The following is an 18,343-nucleotide window of genomic DNA, read 5'->3' on the forward strand; positions in this document are numbered from 1 at the left end:
TTGGAACACGGCCCTGCTCATTAGTTGATGTACTGCCTCCTGTGGCTGTTGGGCTACAAGGAGAGAGCATTTGTGACAGAGACTGGACCGCTCTCAGAGCCTCAAATATTTCCTATCGGGCTCTTTACAGAAAGTTTGCTGACCCCTGCTTTATTTAATTGTGGAAAGCTATTAGTAATCTCTTCATATGTGTGCCAATAATAATAGGTTATCCCTTATGCTTGGTTTACCTGTTTCAAAAAGTAAAGAAATAAAGCATCCAAGGGAAGTACATTTGACTTTTTATTACTTTTTAAAAATCCAACTTCGGTTAGATTAACAGACTAGGTTAGAACCTCAAATGTGATACATTATTTACTGTATTCAATTTCTAGCACTAAAAAGCCAGCTGGAATACGGCCTACACAAATCAAGGGTGAGTACAAAAATGGAAGAAATCATTGAGCAGTAACTGTTTCCTTCCAACTCTGTCACCAATTGTCCGTACTCTGTGGGGATTTAGATTCATGTTTGACACAGCTGAAAAGCCCAAGTGGGGCTGCTTTTCCAAGGATACTCTGTTGTCCTTCAAACAGCTTGTCCTGCTACTTCCTCAAGTTCTTACTTATAACGTTGATAACTTTCAAATGACCTAAACTGATGACTTAGGGTAAACACACAGAATGCTGCTTTATCCGTCAGTTATTGGCAAGCCTTGGTCACCAATACTTCAAAGTAAACACTTTTCATAACAGTTTATTTCAACTTCCTAATACAGGGAAATAAAAACTTAATTTTTACGTTTGTCTTTGCACAATTCTGCCTACAGCTCTAATAAGAATGTCAAATCAGATGGCTTTTAGAAAATGCTCATAGGAGAAAAAGGTTTTCCGCATACTGAATTTAAATCTTATAAAATATCAACTTTCTGATCTACCCTACCTCTACATCTAGTCTACTCTATTTCTGTACACACTTCCAAACAGTCTTTATAAATTTTCACTTCTCTGATCTCTTTGACGTCTTAGATAAAATATAGCTTCACAACTATGCAATTTTATGAAGATATGAAACATTAATGAATACTTGTGTTTTCATACGTCACTACTCCTATTTATTATGAGTGCCAATAAATCAACAGAGTGAGGCACCAAGACATGATGAAATCTAAACTTAAAATCCAGATGGAACTACAGAGTATAGATTACAAAAAGGCTTTTCTTTCCCAGAATTCATATATAGAAGCCCTTCAGAATGTAGCTTTTCCTGAACAAATTACATTAATACATTTTTCTTTTTTACATTTGTAAAAATTCAGGAAATCTTAAAATATTTATTTGCAAGATATTTGGCATAAGGTGGTCAGTAAACATTTAGGAAACAAAAGCTTTATTAAAATTAATACAATTTGTGGATAAACCCTAAATAAAGTGGCTTCTGGAAGAACTGGAATTTGCAGCAACCACCTTTATAAAGAGGTCCATCCACTCTCCATGGAAAACACCCAAGTGTACCACTCACTAGGTTCCGATATCACCACAGTATAACAAATTCTAAGGGTATGGGGCTTGATTTATGTGCAAATGCAGTACAATCTGGGAGTCCAACATGATATACTAAAGAATGCATTACCATCCTTCCAGACATTACATTATCCTTATCCTACTCTCGTACCAGGGTATATGCATTAACGGTGTCAATTACTAATGTAGCTACACTTCAGGAGAAGCGTGCTTATAGATACAAGGGGAACGTTTATCCTCAGGTTTTGATAGTGTTCAAAGCATCCGCTGATAAGTTGAGCAAATATTAACAAATGAAAGACAAAAGGCATTTATATGGGAAAACCCTACCCTCTAATTAACTTAAATAACATTATATTTTACTCTTCTATGACTGAGAGCTAGGGAGCTAAACTACTTGCGGATTACATCTTCTTCAGACACACACACACACTCTCTCTCTCGCTCTCTCTCTCTCAGCCCCTCTATGAAGCCATAAAACAATACATATTTTCTAAAGGACTTTTCAGGGTGATTTATACTCATTTTAATGGAGCTCTTAATGTATTTAGAAATTAGAAAATTGTTTTTCACTGAAGATTCCAAAAGACATCAAATAAGAGATCAATTTAGTAAAAGAATTGGTGTACCTGAAAGCAGCTAAACTATTCATTCTTTTAAAGCCCTACATCTTACCTGTAAGATTCATGAAAACCAAATTTCATTTTATTTAGAAGCCTGCCATGCAATTTACACTCTATCAGAGAGACTTTATGTTCTTATAAGTACTTTCATGTAGTTTAAAAGTCCCATAAGTCATTAAGTACTGACTTTTCCTTTTCTTATAAGATCTTAAAAGCAGGCGTGAGAAGGAAGAGAAAATGGGAGATCCAGTAGATTACACTTCATATGACATTTTGGCTTGAAGAAGAGGATTTACCTACAGCTTCTGATCAAACTCCTGTTTGTTCATATCAGTCATACATAAGTAATAAGAAATTCAACTTTTCACCCTACACATTCCTTGCATGCTACAAGATAGGATACAGAGCCTATTAATTTATAGAAACCTATTTTGTAATGAAAATACCTTATGTAATTATGAATGGTATGAGTTTCACATTAAGGTTTAACTACAGCTGTTTTGAGTCTTTCTAAAAATACCAATATACAGTATTGTTTTAGGTGGTCATTTGCATAGCAAACTATTAAACTAGAAACTCAATGGTTCTAGGAAAATTTCACATTATGGGCAGTTCCAGAAAAATGTATTAAAAATTAAAATTACTTCTCTTAGAAAACTGTAACCTTTATTTGCTCATCCCATACTAAGCTAACTACTTCTACCCAGCCCCACTTTCCATGGTACACCAACCTATATAGATTTTGTGCCACAATTTCATTCAAAGGACTTGTCACTCACTTTGTGACTATACTGGATAATCTTGATGTAAGCAAGTTCGGGGATTTTAAAGTGCAGGTCCCCTGTATTAGAAAAGCATGGTTTACGGTATAGTCTTAAAAATTGCATTCAGTAATATTGCCTTTTGAAAAGATATCTTCAAATTGCAAACACATGTATTTTCACAAAACGACTTGGTCAGGAAATTTTATTTTAACATTCTAAAGCAGTAATGCTTTAGATGTTACTTAAGTGCCCCAGACAGGATTAACAAAATTAAATGTTTCTAAATTACAAATTTAGCTCCTGCAGGAGTCTCAGGAAAAAAACCAAAAACAAAAAAACAAACAACAACAAAAAAAAAAACAGAAGAAAACAATCCCCCCTCCCAAAAGAAGCATGACACACACATTTTGAAGAAACCCCAATGTTTCATGCAGTGGTAGGCAAGATGTAAAAAGCCACCCAAATTCACACGTTTCTACACCCATCATCATCAGAAAAAAGTATTCCGTAATCAATCTGTACATCCAAATGCATTTGGGAATCTACACCTACGTTACATTATTTAATGTTATATACATTTATCACCCACCCCCTGTTTTTAATAATTTCTTATGTAAAACCTTCATTCAAACCCCAAAAAAAGATGTAAGACTAACTTGGGGGGAGGGGGTAGATAATCACTTTAGACATTCAGTTAAAATGTAGTTTATCTAAATCTCAAAATGTTTAATAAAAACAAATATCTTCTCCATTTAACACTTTGCTTTCTAACTGTACAGTAAACTGCATTGTAGAGAGTACACCTCTATCTTCAGACTGTATCTTCTTTGGATGGAATTAAGATGTAACTGGATAGTTTTACGATAAATAAATGGGAAGTTGGTCCAACTAAGATGACAGCAGATATATTACATGCAGGATTTAATATTTTTAAATTCTCTCTTTAAAAAAAAAAGGATGCAACTGAATTGGGGAAAAAAAAAAAAAAAAAAAAGGTAGGTCAAAAAAGAACCCAGGTTCAGTATATAAAAATGTCCCACAAAAGGTTGATGATGGCAGTAAAAATAAGAGAAAAAAGTAATCTTTCTGGAACATCATTTTTCAATAACATAGAAACACTAGCGCCAGGAAGATTTCTACTCGTGTAATTTTAGCATCCAAGTTTCCCTCTATTTATTTTATTGGAACAAATGCTTTAAATAAACTATTTGTCCTCTTCACTGAAGAGAGCTGGTCTATTTCATCTTTAATGAGCTAGTTTTTGGGAAGATTAGCCATGTACTGTAGCAATGCCTACTGCATAAAATCCAAGCATTTGCTGTGAACAGTTGGAGAAAGCAGTCAGTAAGAACCTAGGATCAATGGAAATAGATGTTACTTTAAGCCATCCATGAAAGAGAGACCCACAAAGTACCCAGTGTTAAAGCCCAAATCTCTTCTTGCGCTCTTTTTGCTGTGCAAGTTCCATCCCTGTGAAAGAGAAATTGATCCGAAGTTCCAGGTTTTCGTGGGTCTTTAGTCAATTTTCACATTAGTATAGATTTTTCGGACAAAGGCACTTGTTCCCATGTAACCAATTGCTCCTGTAAAGATAAAATAAGAAGTTTTGAAACATACACATAAAGAGCAGTATCCATCATTTACGAACAATAAATGATCTCTGCTCTGGAAAGTTGTTATTTTTCCAAGATAACATCTTTACGTTAGTATCCTCTCCGAACTTATTAAAACTAAGTCATCTGTTTTGCAAATCACCTACTATTATACACCAAGTTTGACCTGATGTAATATTTTTAGAATTAAGTATCAATCGTTACATGAATTATGAACTACATGAATTAAAATAATCTCTTATAAAGAATAATTTGAGAATGACAAAAGTTAGTTAAATGAAAAAATGTCTTTTTAAAATTTGAGCACAGATTATTCTAGGTCATTAAAACAGTATTAACATGTTCCCTGAATACATTATACCTTATGGATAAGTAAGTAAGAAGGAACTGGGGATTCTTTTAGGGAAGGACTGAGAACCAAATGTCACTGGAAGCTCTAAAGAGGAGGCATTTCTGACGGCTACTTTTTTTTCATATTTAAATTGTAGAAGTTCTATGGTTGGTAGAAAGGGAGGTATTTAAGGGAATGGTTGAGACAGGTAAGTAGGTCAAGAGTATTTTTGCCTGTTTTGTTAAATTAAGTGTCTCCTGGAGTTCCCTAGCGGCTCAGTGGTTAATGAATCTGACCAGGAACCATGAGGTTGAGGGTTCGACCCCTGGCCTTGCTCAGTGGGTTAAGGATCTGGCGTTGCTGTGAGCTGTGGTGTAGGTCGCAGATGTGGCTCGGATACCGAGTTGCTGTGGCTCTGGCGTAGGCTGGTGGCTACAGCTCTGATTCGACCCCTAGCCTGGGAACTCCATATGCCGTGGGAGTGGCCCAAGAAAATGGCAAAAAGACAAAAAGAAAAAAAAAAAAAAAATTGTCTCCTATGCATAAAAGAGTGTTTGAGTATTGACTACTTAATGTTTGTTGAATGAATGAATGAACTGATAGTTCTTTAGTGCAAATACTAAGGGACCTTTAGAACAAGATAGCTGGTCATTCATGTCATAGAAAAGATTCTCCATTGGATTTAGGAATGTACCATCTAAACCCATTATTCAAAGTCTAAAAGTATTAATGATACACACACACAACCCTAATTGGCCATCTTCACCCAACTGGAGTATGCAAGACAAAAAGCAAGTTTCTTTTTCCTTTCCTATAGGTATATGAACTGTACTTCAAGGTAACCAAATAGTTGATGAGATGAAATTTCTCCTTAGAAACTATATTTATTAGCTGCTTAGCTAATAAATACAAAAGGAACAACAGAATTAGAACATTAGAATCAGTAATGAGTTATTTGAGCTAGGCAATAATTATCAATGGCTGTTAACCTCACAGAGACAACCAGATATTAAACGCTGCCTGGGAGTTCCTGTCGAGGCTCAGTGGTTAACGAATCCGACTAGGAACCATGAGGTTGAGGGTTCGATCCCTGGCATGCTCAGTGGGGTAAGGATCCGGCGTTGCTGTGAGCTGTGGTGTAGGTGGCAGACACGGCTCGGATCCCGCGTTGCTGTGGCTCTGGCATAGGCCGGTGGCTAAGGGTCCAATCGGAGCTGTAGCTTCCATATGCCGTGGGAGCAGCTCAAGAAATGGCAAAAAGACAAAAATAAATAAATACATACATACATACATACATAAATAATAAATAAATGCTGCCTGATGAAAATTTACAAGCCACCTGTTAAGTATTACTGGACAAGTATACTGGTGTATGATCAAGCCTATATATCTAAATACTACTTTATAGGAAATATGGAGGGAAGCACCTGGAGAAACATTAAACAACATCTCAGGGTTATAATCAGGAAAATCCAGAGTGTGAAAAACCCTACAGGAATTAAAATGAACAAACCAACCAAAACCCAAGGTTCCTAAATAAATGCAAAGGAAAAGACAGCAAACATCAATAGATTAAAAGATCCTTAAAAGACAGCTTAAGCAAGCAATCATGGACCTTAACCGAATCCTGATGTGAACAAACAGTATTAAAGAGAAATAAGGATATGCAGGTTAAATTTGAATACTGAGTATTTGAGTATATTAAGAAAGTATAATGGATTTCCTGCTGTGGTGCACTAGATTAAGAACCTGACTGTGGTGGTTTGAGTCACTGCAGAGGCGTGGGTCTGATCTCTGGCCCAGCACAGTGGATTAAAGGATCTGGCATTGGAGTTCCCACTGTGGCCCCCTTAGCGGAAACAAACCTGACTAGTATCCATGAGGATGTGGGTTCAATTCCTGGCCTTGCTCAGTGGGTTAAGGACCTGGCGTTGCCATAAGCTGTGGTGTAGGTTGCAGATGTGGCTCGGATCTGGCATTGCTGTGGCTGTGGCGTAGGCTGGCAGCTACAGCTCTGACTGGACCCCTAGCCTAAGGAACCTCCATATGCTGCGGGTGTGGCCCTAAAAAGACAAAAAGACACACACACCAAAAAAACCCCAGAAATTATATATGTATATACAAAAATATACAGTATATAATATAGTTATATATTACAGTTGTATACTTATAGCATATAAGCATTGCACGTTGTACACACACATACACACACCCTGAAATATTTATGGTTAAAATGACATGAGGTCAGTCATGTCAGAAAAAAGGGAGGTGAGGCGGGTATACAATTAAGACAAAATTGGCTACAAGTTGAAAAACTTATGTTAAGGTGTGTTAGGTACATGGGGACTCACTACCTATATAGGTAGTATTGTTTCTCTTTTTGTATATATTTGAAAATTTCCTAGAATTAAATATTTGGGTTATTTTTTGGTGGGGGGCATGCCACATCATGTGAAAGTTCCCTGGGCCAGGGATTGAACATGCATGACAGAGCAACCCAAGCCGCTACAGTGACAAGGCCAGATCCTTTACCAGCTGCACCACAGGAAAACACCTGTAACTAAATATTGAAAATATTTCAAAAGCCCACTCAAAGCAAACCTATTTTTAATTATTTCTGCAATACTAGATATTTTATAATACGAAGTATTTACATTACACTTGAAAATAGTGACAATTCATTTTGAAATAGTTACATGCAAGCCTTACAAGGTAAGAGAAAACAACATTCAATTTTATAAAAATAAACCTGAATTCTTATAACATAAAAATATCTATATTAACTAGAGTCAAAAATTTAACTGGTCTAATATAACACTAGTCCAATAACCAAATCCAATTTTTCAGACTTATAAAACATTGTTCCCTTTTGAGCAGAAATATGCTTAAAAGCAAAACAATGTAAACTGAGAGAATCACTATTCCTAATCTTATATGAGTATCTCAATAATAAGCTTATAAAAATACAACTTTATAAAAGGAAGACACCAAACACGCTCTCTAGGAAAAGTAAATGTCTTGGAAATGATATACTTTTTTTTCTTTTTATGGCTGCACCTGCAGCATGTGGAGGTTCCAGTCTAGGGGTTGAATTGGAGCTGCAGGTGGGGCCTATGCCACAACCAGGGAAAACCAGATCTGAGCCACATCTGTGACCTATGCTGCAGCTTGTGGCAATGCCAGATCCTTAACCCGCTGAGTGAGGCCAGGGATAGAACTCACAACCTCACAGAGACCATGTCAGGTCCTTAACCAACTGGGCCACAATGAGAACTCTGGAAATAATTTTTTTTTAAACTTAATTTCCTTAAAACTAAAATGCTATGTTTAAAATCTAAAAACTATAAAAATCGTTTCCCACCTTAACATAATTATCTTTTTTCTGCATAAAAAAAAACAAATATTTTTCTTTCAATTACTGCCTGAAAAAGGATTTTAGCAACATATCCTAGTGAGTATGTATATTTTTGTATTATGATGACATTTTAATCATTTCCAGTGTGACTGTTTCCCCTTCCCCCTAAAAATAGATTAGCACTGAAGGCATATAAACCTATTAGAGACTAAATGTTGGGACACTGCCAGAACAGCAGGGAACTATAAATGTGCCAAGACTGTCAGGCAGCAAGATGAAATTTCAACAGGAAAAGCACTCAAAAAATTCAGCTAAATACTCTCCATTTTCTTTGTAAATGTCAAGATATTACCTCTTCTGGTCTTGCTAAGATCACATTATAGAGACATTCAAGAAGAAAAAAAAAGTAACCTTCTGCACAATCCCAGGACTCCGTGTCTCATTGATTGCTGATGATAATCAAGAAAGATCTCAGATTCAACAAAGAGGAATCTGAGCAGCAATATTCTGAAGGAAAGCTGGCCAATAATACTATAATACTAAGAGAAAATTCTCACTGCCCAGGGATAGGTTATTCCTACATAACACATACCTAGTTTTAACCTTCAGCTCCTATCCATCTTTCCCTCAATTAATTAATTATCTGAGGTAACAGTTATCACAGCAGCTATAAATAAAACATGTAACTATAATACAGAAAACTGTCTTCCCTTAGAGCTGGTGGAATTAGTTTTACTATTTTACCATCAGTGGGGGGGGGTCTTTTGTCTTTTTTAGGGCCACACCAGTGGCACATGGAGGTTCCCAAGCTAGAGGTCTAATCGGAGCTGTAGCCACCAGCCTACACCAGAGCCACAGCAACACCAGGTCCGAGCCGCATCTGCGACCTACACCACAGCTCATGGCAAGGCTGGATCCTTAACGCACTGAGCAAGGCCAGGGATCGAACCTGCAACCTCATGGTTCCTAGTAGGATTCATTTCCACTGCGCCACGATGGGAACTCCTGTCAGTGTCATTTGTATGTGTGTGTGCACGATGGTGGTACACATGGTAGACATGAATACAACAGACTCTTTTTTTAACCTGACAGATAACACTGTTAGTTTAAGGTGTATACCATAATGACTTGATATATGTATAGATTGTGAAATAATCACAACAATAAATTTTGTTAATAACAACTATCACCTCACATAGTTACCAGGCTTTTTTTTTTTTCTTGTGATAAGAACTTTTAACATCTAATCACTCAACAACTTTCAAATATGCAATATGGTCTTATTTAACCTAATCACCATACTGTACATCACATCTCCAGAACTTACTCATCTTATAATTGGGAGTTTGTACCTTTTGACCAACTCGACCTCTGGCAACCACCAATCTGTGGAACAGATTCTTTTGATGGGGGAAAAAACAGTGTTGGTACCCTAAGGAGGTCCACAAATGTCACACCAGGACCTAGCTTTTAACAAGATTATTCTGTCTTCCTTATTCTATTGCCCACCCTGTAGCTAAAGGCAAAAATATATTTAAAAAAAAGAAAAAAAAAAAGTTGGACTTCCCATTGTGGTGCAGCAGAAACTGATCCAACTGGTAACCACGAGGTTACAGGTTCGATCCCTGGCCTTGATAGGCGGGTTAAGGACCCAGCATTGCTGTGAGCTGTGCAGTAGGTTGCAGTTGCAGCTCAGATCCCATGTTGCTGTGACTGTGGCGCATGCAAGTGGCTACAGCTCTGATTCCACCCCTAGCCTGGGAATCTCCATATGCCTCAGGTGTGGCCCTAAAAAGAAAAAAAAAAAAAAAAAGAATGGCAGGCAGAGAAGAGAGGGTCTGAATTATACACCATCTGGAAATGTTTCCATAGTGATTAGTCCTTAAATTTGACTTCATTTCTATTAGGTAACTAGGGAATTAGCCTCATTTACTGGTTAAAAACCTGAACCAGAAAAGAAGTAAATTACTGTACATGTTTTCCTTAAGGTACCTCTGGCTGGGACTCTGTCATGAAATTGCTCTGAGGTGAAAACACAACGTGTAGACACCCAAAGAAATTACAGAAACAAAGACACAACCCCAGAAGAGTAGGACAGCCCAAGACTCTTGGCCCTCGTCAGCCCAGTAACAGCAGCAGCCAGCACTCACTGAGCAACTGTCGTCCACCTGATGTTAACCCACAATGAATCAATGACCCCTCATCACAACCCTGCGAGGCAGGTATTACTTCTGTAATGAGAATGCTGAGGAAGAAAGGCAAAATAATTTGATGGGAGTAAGGTGGCTATTAAGCAGGGGCACCGTGATTCACCATCAGGACTGACTGGCCCTCAAAGTCCAGCTCATCCCAGAAATTCCCCACCAATCTCCCATGTAACTGGCTACCTCTTACCACTACTCACAGACCTGCATTAACTTGGTGCTTTACACACGGATCTATGACAAGTAACTACTCTGAAAGATACGCCCCTTTTACAGATTAGAAAATGAGAATTTAGAAAGGTTAATATGCCCTCCCATGCCAACAAAAAAGGTGAGTAGCAGCATGGAGATTTAATCTAGGTCTCTTGGGCTCTTGAGTCCACGTCTTTTCCACCTATTGTGCTGCTTCCAGAAGTTCTTTCTTTATTTTCTAGCAATTTCACACATACTAGAGACTCTGCTATATGCTGATAACTATTACCTCGTTCATTTAATGGAAAACTGTGATAAACCCAGGAAACATTGGTATCATCCCCATTTTACAGAGGCTTGGAGGGCTTGAGGAACTAGATCAAGATATAGAAGCACAGGCAGCACAGCCAGAACTCAAGCCCAGTGTGCAGACGCCCAATGCAACTAGTCCATTGTGCTGCCTCCTGACACTGCTACCTACATGAACAGTGGAACTGAAACTTCCAAGCAAAACTTATTCAGCCAAAACCTTAACCTGTTCACATAATAATGTTTTCCAACTAATTTAAGCTATTAAAAAAAAAAGTCAATTCTCAACATGAATGAGAAGACTAATTGTGGTGCGGGAAAGAGTGCTATATAGAATTATTAGAAACAGGAAATTAAAAAAGAAATCAATGAAGCAGGGAGTTCCGTCGTGGTGCAGTGGTTAACGAATCCGACTAGGAACCATGACGTTGCGGGTTCGATCCCTGCCCTTGCTCAGTGGGTTAACGATCCGGCGTTGCCGTGAGCTGTGGTGTAGATTGCAGACGCGGCTCGGATCCCGCGTTGCTGTGGCTCTGGCGTAGGCCAGCAGCTCCAGCTCCGATTCGACCCCTAGCCTGGGAACGTCCATATGCCACGGGAGTGGCCCAAGAAATGGCAAAAAGACAAAAAAAAAAAAAAAAAAAAAAAAAAAGAAATCAATGAAGCAATAAACTAGGTTTTGAGGAATAGTCAAAAGGACTGAAATCAAACACTTGAGTTTATTTTGATGTTCCTGATCAAACAGAATGTAATTTCTTAATTTCCAATTACTGTATTTTCTGATTCAGAAACACTCAAAGACTTACTTATGATATTCCAAGAAGTTCAGAACTTACCACACATTATCCCCAAGGCTGTGCTAAATACCGCCATATATCCAAAGTAAAATGATGTTTGAAATAAGCCATACATCCTGAAATAAAATTTAAAAATTATATAGTTTATCCATTTTTACTTTCAACATAAGGCCTAAATTCTAGAATTTAAATGACAAACTTAGTTCCTAAAATACAAAATGAGAAAATGTCTCCACTTACTTTGTTTTGAAAAAATAGTAGTAAAAGGAATACATGTAAACATAAATTGCAGTTGATGCAGCAGAGAGAAAACTTGTCCATTGCCTGAAGAAAAAAAAGTAACGCTTTTGAATGAATGGCACTGAAAGATTTTAAGCCAAGAATTTTATGAAAACGCCCTTTAAAATTCTCTATATTTAAAAATAAATGCATCACAATGGCATTTAAATATATCAATAAGGAGAAAGCCTAAGAACTGGAAGGAGAGATCCTAAATTTTGTGGATTTCCTATTCTAAGTGATCCTAAATAAACCACTTCCTTTCTCAGGTGTCTCGCTGTGTTTAAAAAACAGTGACCCTCATTAACACAAAAATTTTTTTTGACTGATATTGTTTCTCCTCTAAAATCTTTAGTATTTTTATAATTGAAAAAAAATTCCCACCCTATCTGAAGGAAGAAAATTTCTATACAGACCTTTTACTCCATTTGACACACTTCAAAGGGAAATTTATTTTAATATACTATGGTCCTCAGAGGTTCCTCCCAGAAATAAGTACTCACCACCTATAATCCTCTGCATTTAGTAGAAAGTATGTGCACACGATGGTCACACAGACGGTCACAATGCACAGGATGACCAGCACCAGCATCATGAAGCCATAGACATAATAGATCTTATACGCCCAGAAAGATGTGAAGATGAAATACCTAAATAAAGTGCAACGAAGACATGGTTTTCGGGTCTTTATTCTTATAGCTCCTCCTGTTGTTGCTAAATCTCCCTTACATCTTGGTTCTTACTTTTTTCTCATTTAAATCTCGGTATTTTTCTTTCAAGTAACTTACAAAAGTTTCCCTTACCAACCCTTTCATCTATCATTAAATCCTTGAAAATTCTTTCAAAAATAGTTTCTTAGCAATCTTTCAAGAACAGATCCATTAGCGGGGTAGGGTATTCATCTCTAAGCGAACCTGAATACACTAGAAGCCTAAGGAGTAAACTCTAGAAAAGAAAAATGAAAATAGCTAAATATTCACATTTTTAAAACAGTCAATTCCCTTATTCTTTCATTTTTTTTCTAGATATAACACTATACAAGGCAACGTATTTTATATTTTATAAAACACCCTATTAAATAAAAAACAGGTTTGATATAGTAATAATGTATAAAATTAGGAAAATAAAAATAATCAGGAAAAGAAAACCTAAGGAAGCTTCATGCCACTTTCATAGGACCAAGAGAGAAAAGGCATTAAGATTTTACCCTCTCCCCCAAAAAAAGACCCTTTACTCTAGTTCCATTACTCAAGCCATCATTAAAACACAAAAGGGTTTTTTTTTTTTTTTTTTTTTTTCTTTTTGGCCACACCTGTAGCATATGGAAGTTCCTGAGCCAGGGATCGAATCCAAGCAGGAGCTGCAACCTACGCCACAGTTGCAGCAAGACTAGACCCTTAATCTACGGCAGCAGGACGGGGATTGAACCAGCGCCTCCAGAAACAAGACAGATCATTAACCCAAGGCACCACACTGGGAACTCCGGAATAGGGTTTTTTAACCTCTTTTTCTTTTTCCCTTCTGCTTGTTAGTTACCTTATTCATCACCCCTTTTTCAACAGGTATTTACAGAGAGGCCCTGCATATACTGGAGAAGCACTGTGTGAACAGAACTGAAGACAAAGTCTCTGCTCTCAAGGAGATTAGTTCAGTGGGAAACAGCAGTAAAGGGGCAATTCATGCCACAATGTGACAGGTGCTTCGCCAGTGTGCCTAAGAGGGGCATCTTACTGGTTTGGCTGGGTGGGGCCCTGGGGGCAGGGAGGGGCAGTGAGAAGAAGCAGGTAAGGCATGGTGAGTAGGGAACTAGAAGAATGCTCCAGGCAGCAGAACAGCAGAGGCAGAAGTTCCCGTTGTGGCTCAGTGGTTAACAAATCCAACTAGGAACCATGAAGTTGCGGGTTGGATCCCTGGCCTTGCTCAGCGGGTTAAGGATCCGGCGTTGCCGTGAGCTGTGGTGGAGGTCACAGACTCGGCTCAGATCCTGCGTTGCTGTGGCTCTGGCATACGCCGGCGGCTACAGCTCCAGTTAGACTCCTAGCCTGGGAACCTCCATATGCCATGGGAGCGGCCCTAGAAAAGGCAAAAAAAGACAAAAAGAAAAAAGAACAGAAGAGGCAAAGTCTCACAAATAAGGGAGTTTACTGTATTCAGAAAAACTCGAAGTAATTCAGTATGGCTAGAACTTCAAATGAAGAGTGAGAGATAAGTGATGAGGTTAGAGAAGAGAAGAGAGCCAGATTCTATGTTATGGTCTTTACTGACTGTGTCTGGACCTTATTATGTCAATGAAAATGAGAAGTCTTTGGCAAATAAGTAACATGCTTAGACTGATACCTTAGAAAGATCACTGTGGTTACCAAGAGAAGAATGGGTGTGAGAGTGATCAAAACAGAGAAGCTAAAGATACAATGGAGAGGCTATCTAATGGAACAGAGCACTCAAGAAAGCAGGAAGAGATGTGATCCAGAAGGTAGTATGGATGGGGTATGAAGGAAAAAATAGCTGCACGTCAAGTCAGAGTGAAGACACACGTCAGTACAAAAGAATTTCCTGAACTGGCTTTACTAAACCATGAACTAGAGTGACATGTTCTCCAGTCCCTCTTAGGTGCCCACTAATATCCACAGCTGGCAGGTGACCACCAGGAGAGGCCTAGATGTATGTTAGCTGTCCCGTTAGTGGAATCAGACAATTTAATTGTTACATAAACCAAGAGACATGAGAACTAAAAGAATGTATGATTTCTTTTTTTTTTTTTTCCTTTGTCTTTTTAGGGCTGCACCAGAGGCATATGGAGGTTCCCAGGCTAGGGGTTGAATCAGAGCTGCAGCTGCTGGCCTATGCCACAACCAAAGCCACAGCAACAGGGGATCCAAGCTGTGTCTGTGACCTATACCACAGCTCATGGCAACACCAGGTCCTTAAGCCACTGAGCAAGGCCAGGGATCGAACCTGTGTCCTCGTGGATGCCAGTCAGTTCGTTTCCACTGAGCCAAGACAGGAACTCCAAATGTATGATATCTATGAAAACTATGTTGACTGCTTTGGAAAAATTCAATAAGGTGAGCCACTAAAAAAAGTTATAAAATTAGGTGTAAGTGAGACAACTATAAAAGGCTGGGGGACAAATATACAAATCTAAAAGGATTCTGTACTTAGAATACTTTAGACAGGACTTTATATTCTTGCTCCACTTAGAAAGGTTAGAAAATAGAAAAGGTTATAAATGTCAAGAGAAAAATGATGTAAATGTCAACTAGGTAAGAAGAAAAGATCTTGGCTCTATATTTTAAAAAAATCTTTGAATGATGTGTCTTTAGTTGTTTTAAGTTAAAATAAAATGTTAGGTATATGTCTTTTAAAAATAATTCCCTTACAAGAGCCAACTTTTTCAATTAACCTATTATCAGATTCAATCACATCTGTTACAGAGGCATCCACTGTACAGGAGAGAATCAGCAGTGAGGCATCTGGAAATGTGTAAAGGAATTTTGAGTAATCACAATGACTGGCATTTCATGAGCAGGAGCCAGAGGTATATGATTGCAGTTCTTGAAAAAGTTCCGTTCAGCTCAGTGGTAATGAAAGTGATTAGTATCCATGAGGATGCGGGTTCGATCTCTGGCCTCGCTCAATGGGTTGAAGTATCTGGTGTTGCCATGAGCTGCAATATAGGCTGCAGATGCGGCTCAGATCCCTTGTTGCTGTGGCTGTGGCGCAGGCCAGCAGTTGCAGCTCCAATTTGACCCCTAGCCTGGGAACTTCCATAGGCCACAGGTACAGTCCTAAAAAAAAGAAAAAGAAAAAGGAGAAAGTCCCATACAAAGAACTGTCTTGCCTAAAATGTCAGAGCATTCCCTTCAAAGAACACTGGAACAGAGGCTGAGAAAAGAAAGGTGGGGACCAATGATGCTGATATGAAGCATGGTAGCTGGGAACAAGGTGGCATACCTCCCATCGCCAAACTCATACACACCCCCAGCACTCCTGCCTCTATGGAAGAAGACTAGGAATGACTGTGCATCCAAAGATGTCAGAGTCTAGACTGACTGGTAGGTAATGGTTTACTGAGTTCCCTGGACCCTTAGAAATTATATTAAAAATAAAAATCAGTAATAGCTTGCATCATGCAGGTGATTAAAGGCTGATCTGGCATTCTCTAGCATGCATGCTTTGATTTCTAAGCACTCCTATTTGGTGAGACAAGTCTAAAACATAATCCAAAAGCAGTATGAACGTCACCTGAATATCTGAGAACAAAACTGAAAACTACCATTAGATTGACTATATAGACTCCCTTCCAGAAGCACAGACTTAATTGACTCACTCCTAGATGCCTTTCATCTGGGATTCTATACCTCTCCTAACTCCTACACTTTATTAAATCTCTCAAATACACTGTTAAAACTTACATTTCAATAAAGATTGAGCCAAAAGGCAAAATTCCTCCCAGGCAAACAATGACTGCAGGCTCCATGAACCTGGAAAACATTAAAATTAACAGTAAACTTTTAGTATGATTTTCACATTGTATTACATAAATCTTGATAACAGAAATCAGATGCTTTTGTACTTAAAAATAATGTAAAGGACAGAAACAAACCAGTGAGAAGAAAAACAAAAATTCAAAGAGGCACAACATTAAGGACTCCAAATTAGCCACCAGTTATACTCAAAATTCTTTTTGGCCTTAAAGGCTGAGATAAGAATTTGGGGAACACAAATTCTTGCTACTGATCGAACTCAAGAAAGATTCTGAGTGTCTGCTCCTGTTCTACACTACTCAACAACTTCTAAAAATCTTATCATCCTTTACTTACAGAAAGCCATAGAATACCAGTTATACTCAAAATTCTTTTTGGCCTTAAAGGCTGAGATAAGAATTTGGGGAACACAAATTCTTGCTACTGATCGAACTCAAGAAAGATTCTGAGTGTCTGCTCCTGTTCTACACTACTCAACAACTTCTAAAAATCTTATCATCCTTTACTTACAGAAAGCCATAGAATAAGAAAGTAAAACTATTGAGACTTCCCTCTCCGAAATAATGTGTGGCCTTGCCATCTCTTTGCTCATGCTTCCCTTGGTTCAGTCATTCCTTTTACCTATGAATTATACAATTAAGGTAGTACAAGTTCTGAGTAATAATGGAGTGAAAAAAATGAATAAAAAATAAAATTCAAACCTCATTCATTCACTCAACAAACATTTACTGACTGCGACTGGTAATGCCTTTCCTCACCTCACAGTTCTCTCCCGAAAGCAGTGGCTCAAGGGTTCTCCCAGTAAAGCCTTCCCTGTGTCTCCCCCGAAGAAGGGAGTTCTGCCACTTGCAGGACGTAACTGTGTGGCAGCACTTACCACACTATACTGTACTGTCTAATGACATACATATCCTACCTCACCAGATTTATAGACCCTGGCAGGCAGAAGCTTTTCATCTAGGTATTCCTTGTGCCCAGCACAGTATATGGCACATGAAAGATAGCAAACTGCTGTTTCTGGAATTAACAAACTATAAAACTGAGAAGAGGAGTTCCCGTCGTGGCGCAGTGGTTAACGAATCCGACTAGGAACCATGATGTTGCGGGTTCGGTCCCTGCCCCTTGCTCAGTGGGTTAACGATCCGGCGTTGCCGTGAGCTGTGGTGTAGGTTGTAGACGCGGCTTGGATCCCGCGTTGCTGTGGCTCTGGCGTAGGCCGGTGGCTACAGCTCCGATTCAACCCCTAGCCTGGGAACCTCCATATGCCGCGGGAGCGGCCCAAGAAATAGCAACAACAACAAGAGACAAAAGACAAAAAAAAAAAAAAAAAAAAAAAAACTGAGAAGAAAGAGTTTGAGAGCTAAAAAAGAAAAGATCCACAGAGGTTAAAAAGGATCTGCCCAAAAGAGAGACAATCAATGAGAGCCAGATCTAGTATGCAGATTTTGGTTTCCAAGTAACTATATAAAGAAAATGGAGAGACACACGAGCCTTCCTGTACCTAAATGTCAGCAAGGTCACATGTTGCTTCTTCCTCTCCCTTCACCAGCCCTAGCGACTCAGAGGGTTCCCTTTTGTGATTTCTGACTATGCTTTTTCTTTAACCTTATCCTCTCCAATAATGGCTGAAAGAACGTCAGGATATCACTGGGCCTTAACAGCCTAGTCTTGACTTGAAAAAGATAGTTGATTTAAAAAACAGACTATAGAAGTTCTCATAAGCATCAATCTAAGAAAAAAAGAACATGGACAACTCCTAAGAGCAGAAACAGATCACTCTCCTTTAAACCATGGGGCTATTTTATTCAGCCTCCATTTCTGCAAATATCTACATACCTCCATGTCTACAAAAGCCAGCATAAGTATCTGAAGATAAGTTATATTTAC

General features: G+C 38.4%; 1 protein-coding gene across 1 annotated transcript in view; it reads right to left on the minus strand.

The window, feature by feature from the left end:
• Nucleotides 1–269: 269 nt before the first annotated feature.
• Nucleotides 270–18,343, minus strand: part of TM9SF3 (transmembrane 9 superfamily member 3) — a 67,994-nt gene continuing 49,920 nt past the window's right edge. Inside the window, exons 11-15 of the mRNA XM_005671366.3 lie at nucleotides 16,385–16,453; nucleotides 12,473–12,619; nucleotides 11,931–12,014; nucleotides 11,730–11,806; nucleotides 270–4,472 (exon numbers count right to left, since the gene is read on the minus strand). Of these exons, the coding sequence (XP_005671423.1) occupies nucleotides 4,405–4,472; nucleotides 11,730–11,806; nucleotides 11,931–12,014; nucleotides 12,473–12,619; nucleotides 16,385–16,453 (445 nt within the window). The 3' untranslated portion in view covers nucleotides 270–4,404. The remainder of the gene's footprint in view (nucleotides 4,473–11,729; nucleotides 11,807–11,930; nucleotides 12,015–12,472; nucleotides 12,620–16,384; nucleotides 16,454–18,343) is intronic.

The sequence above is a fragment of the Sus scrofa genome, chromosome 14 (genome assembly GCF_054392235.1).
Source record: "Sus scrofa isolate SSC_HxYL_T2T_F1_AM1 chromosome 14, Sscrofa_HxYL_maternal_Yorkshire_Landrace_v2.0, whole genome shotgun sequence".
Classification (NCBI taxonomy): Eukaryota; Metazoa; Chordata; class Mammalia; order Artiodactyla; family Suidae; genus Sus; species Sus scrofa.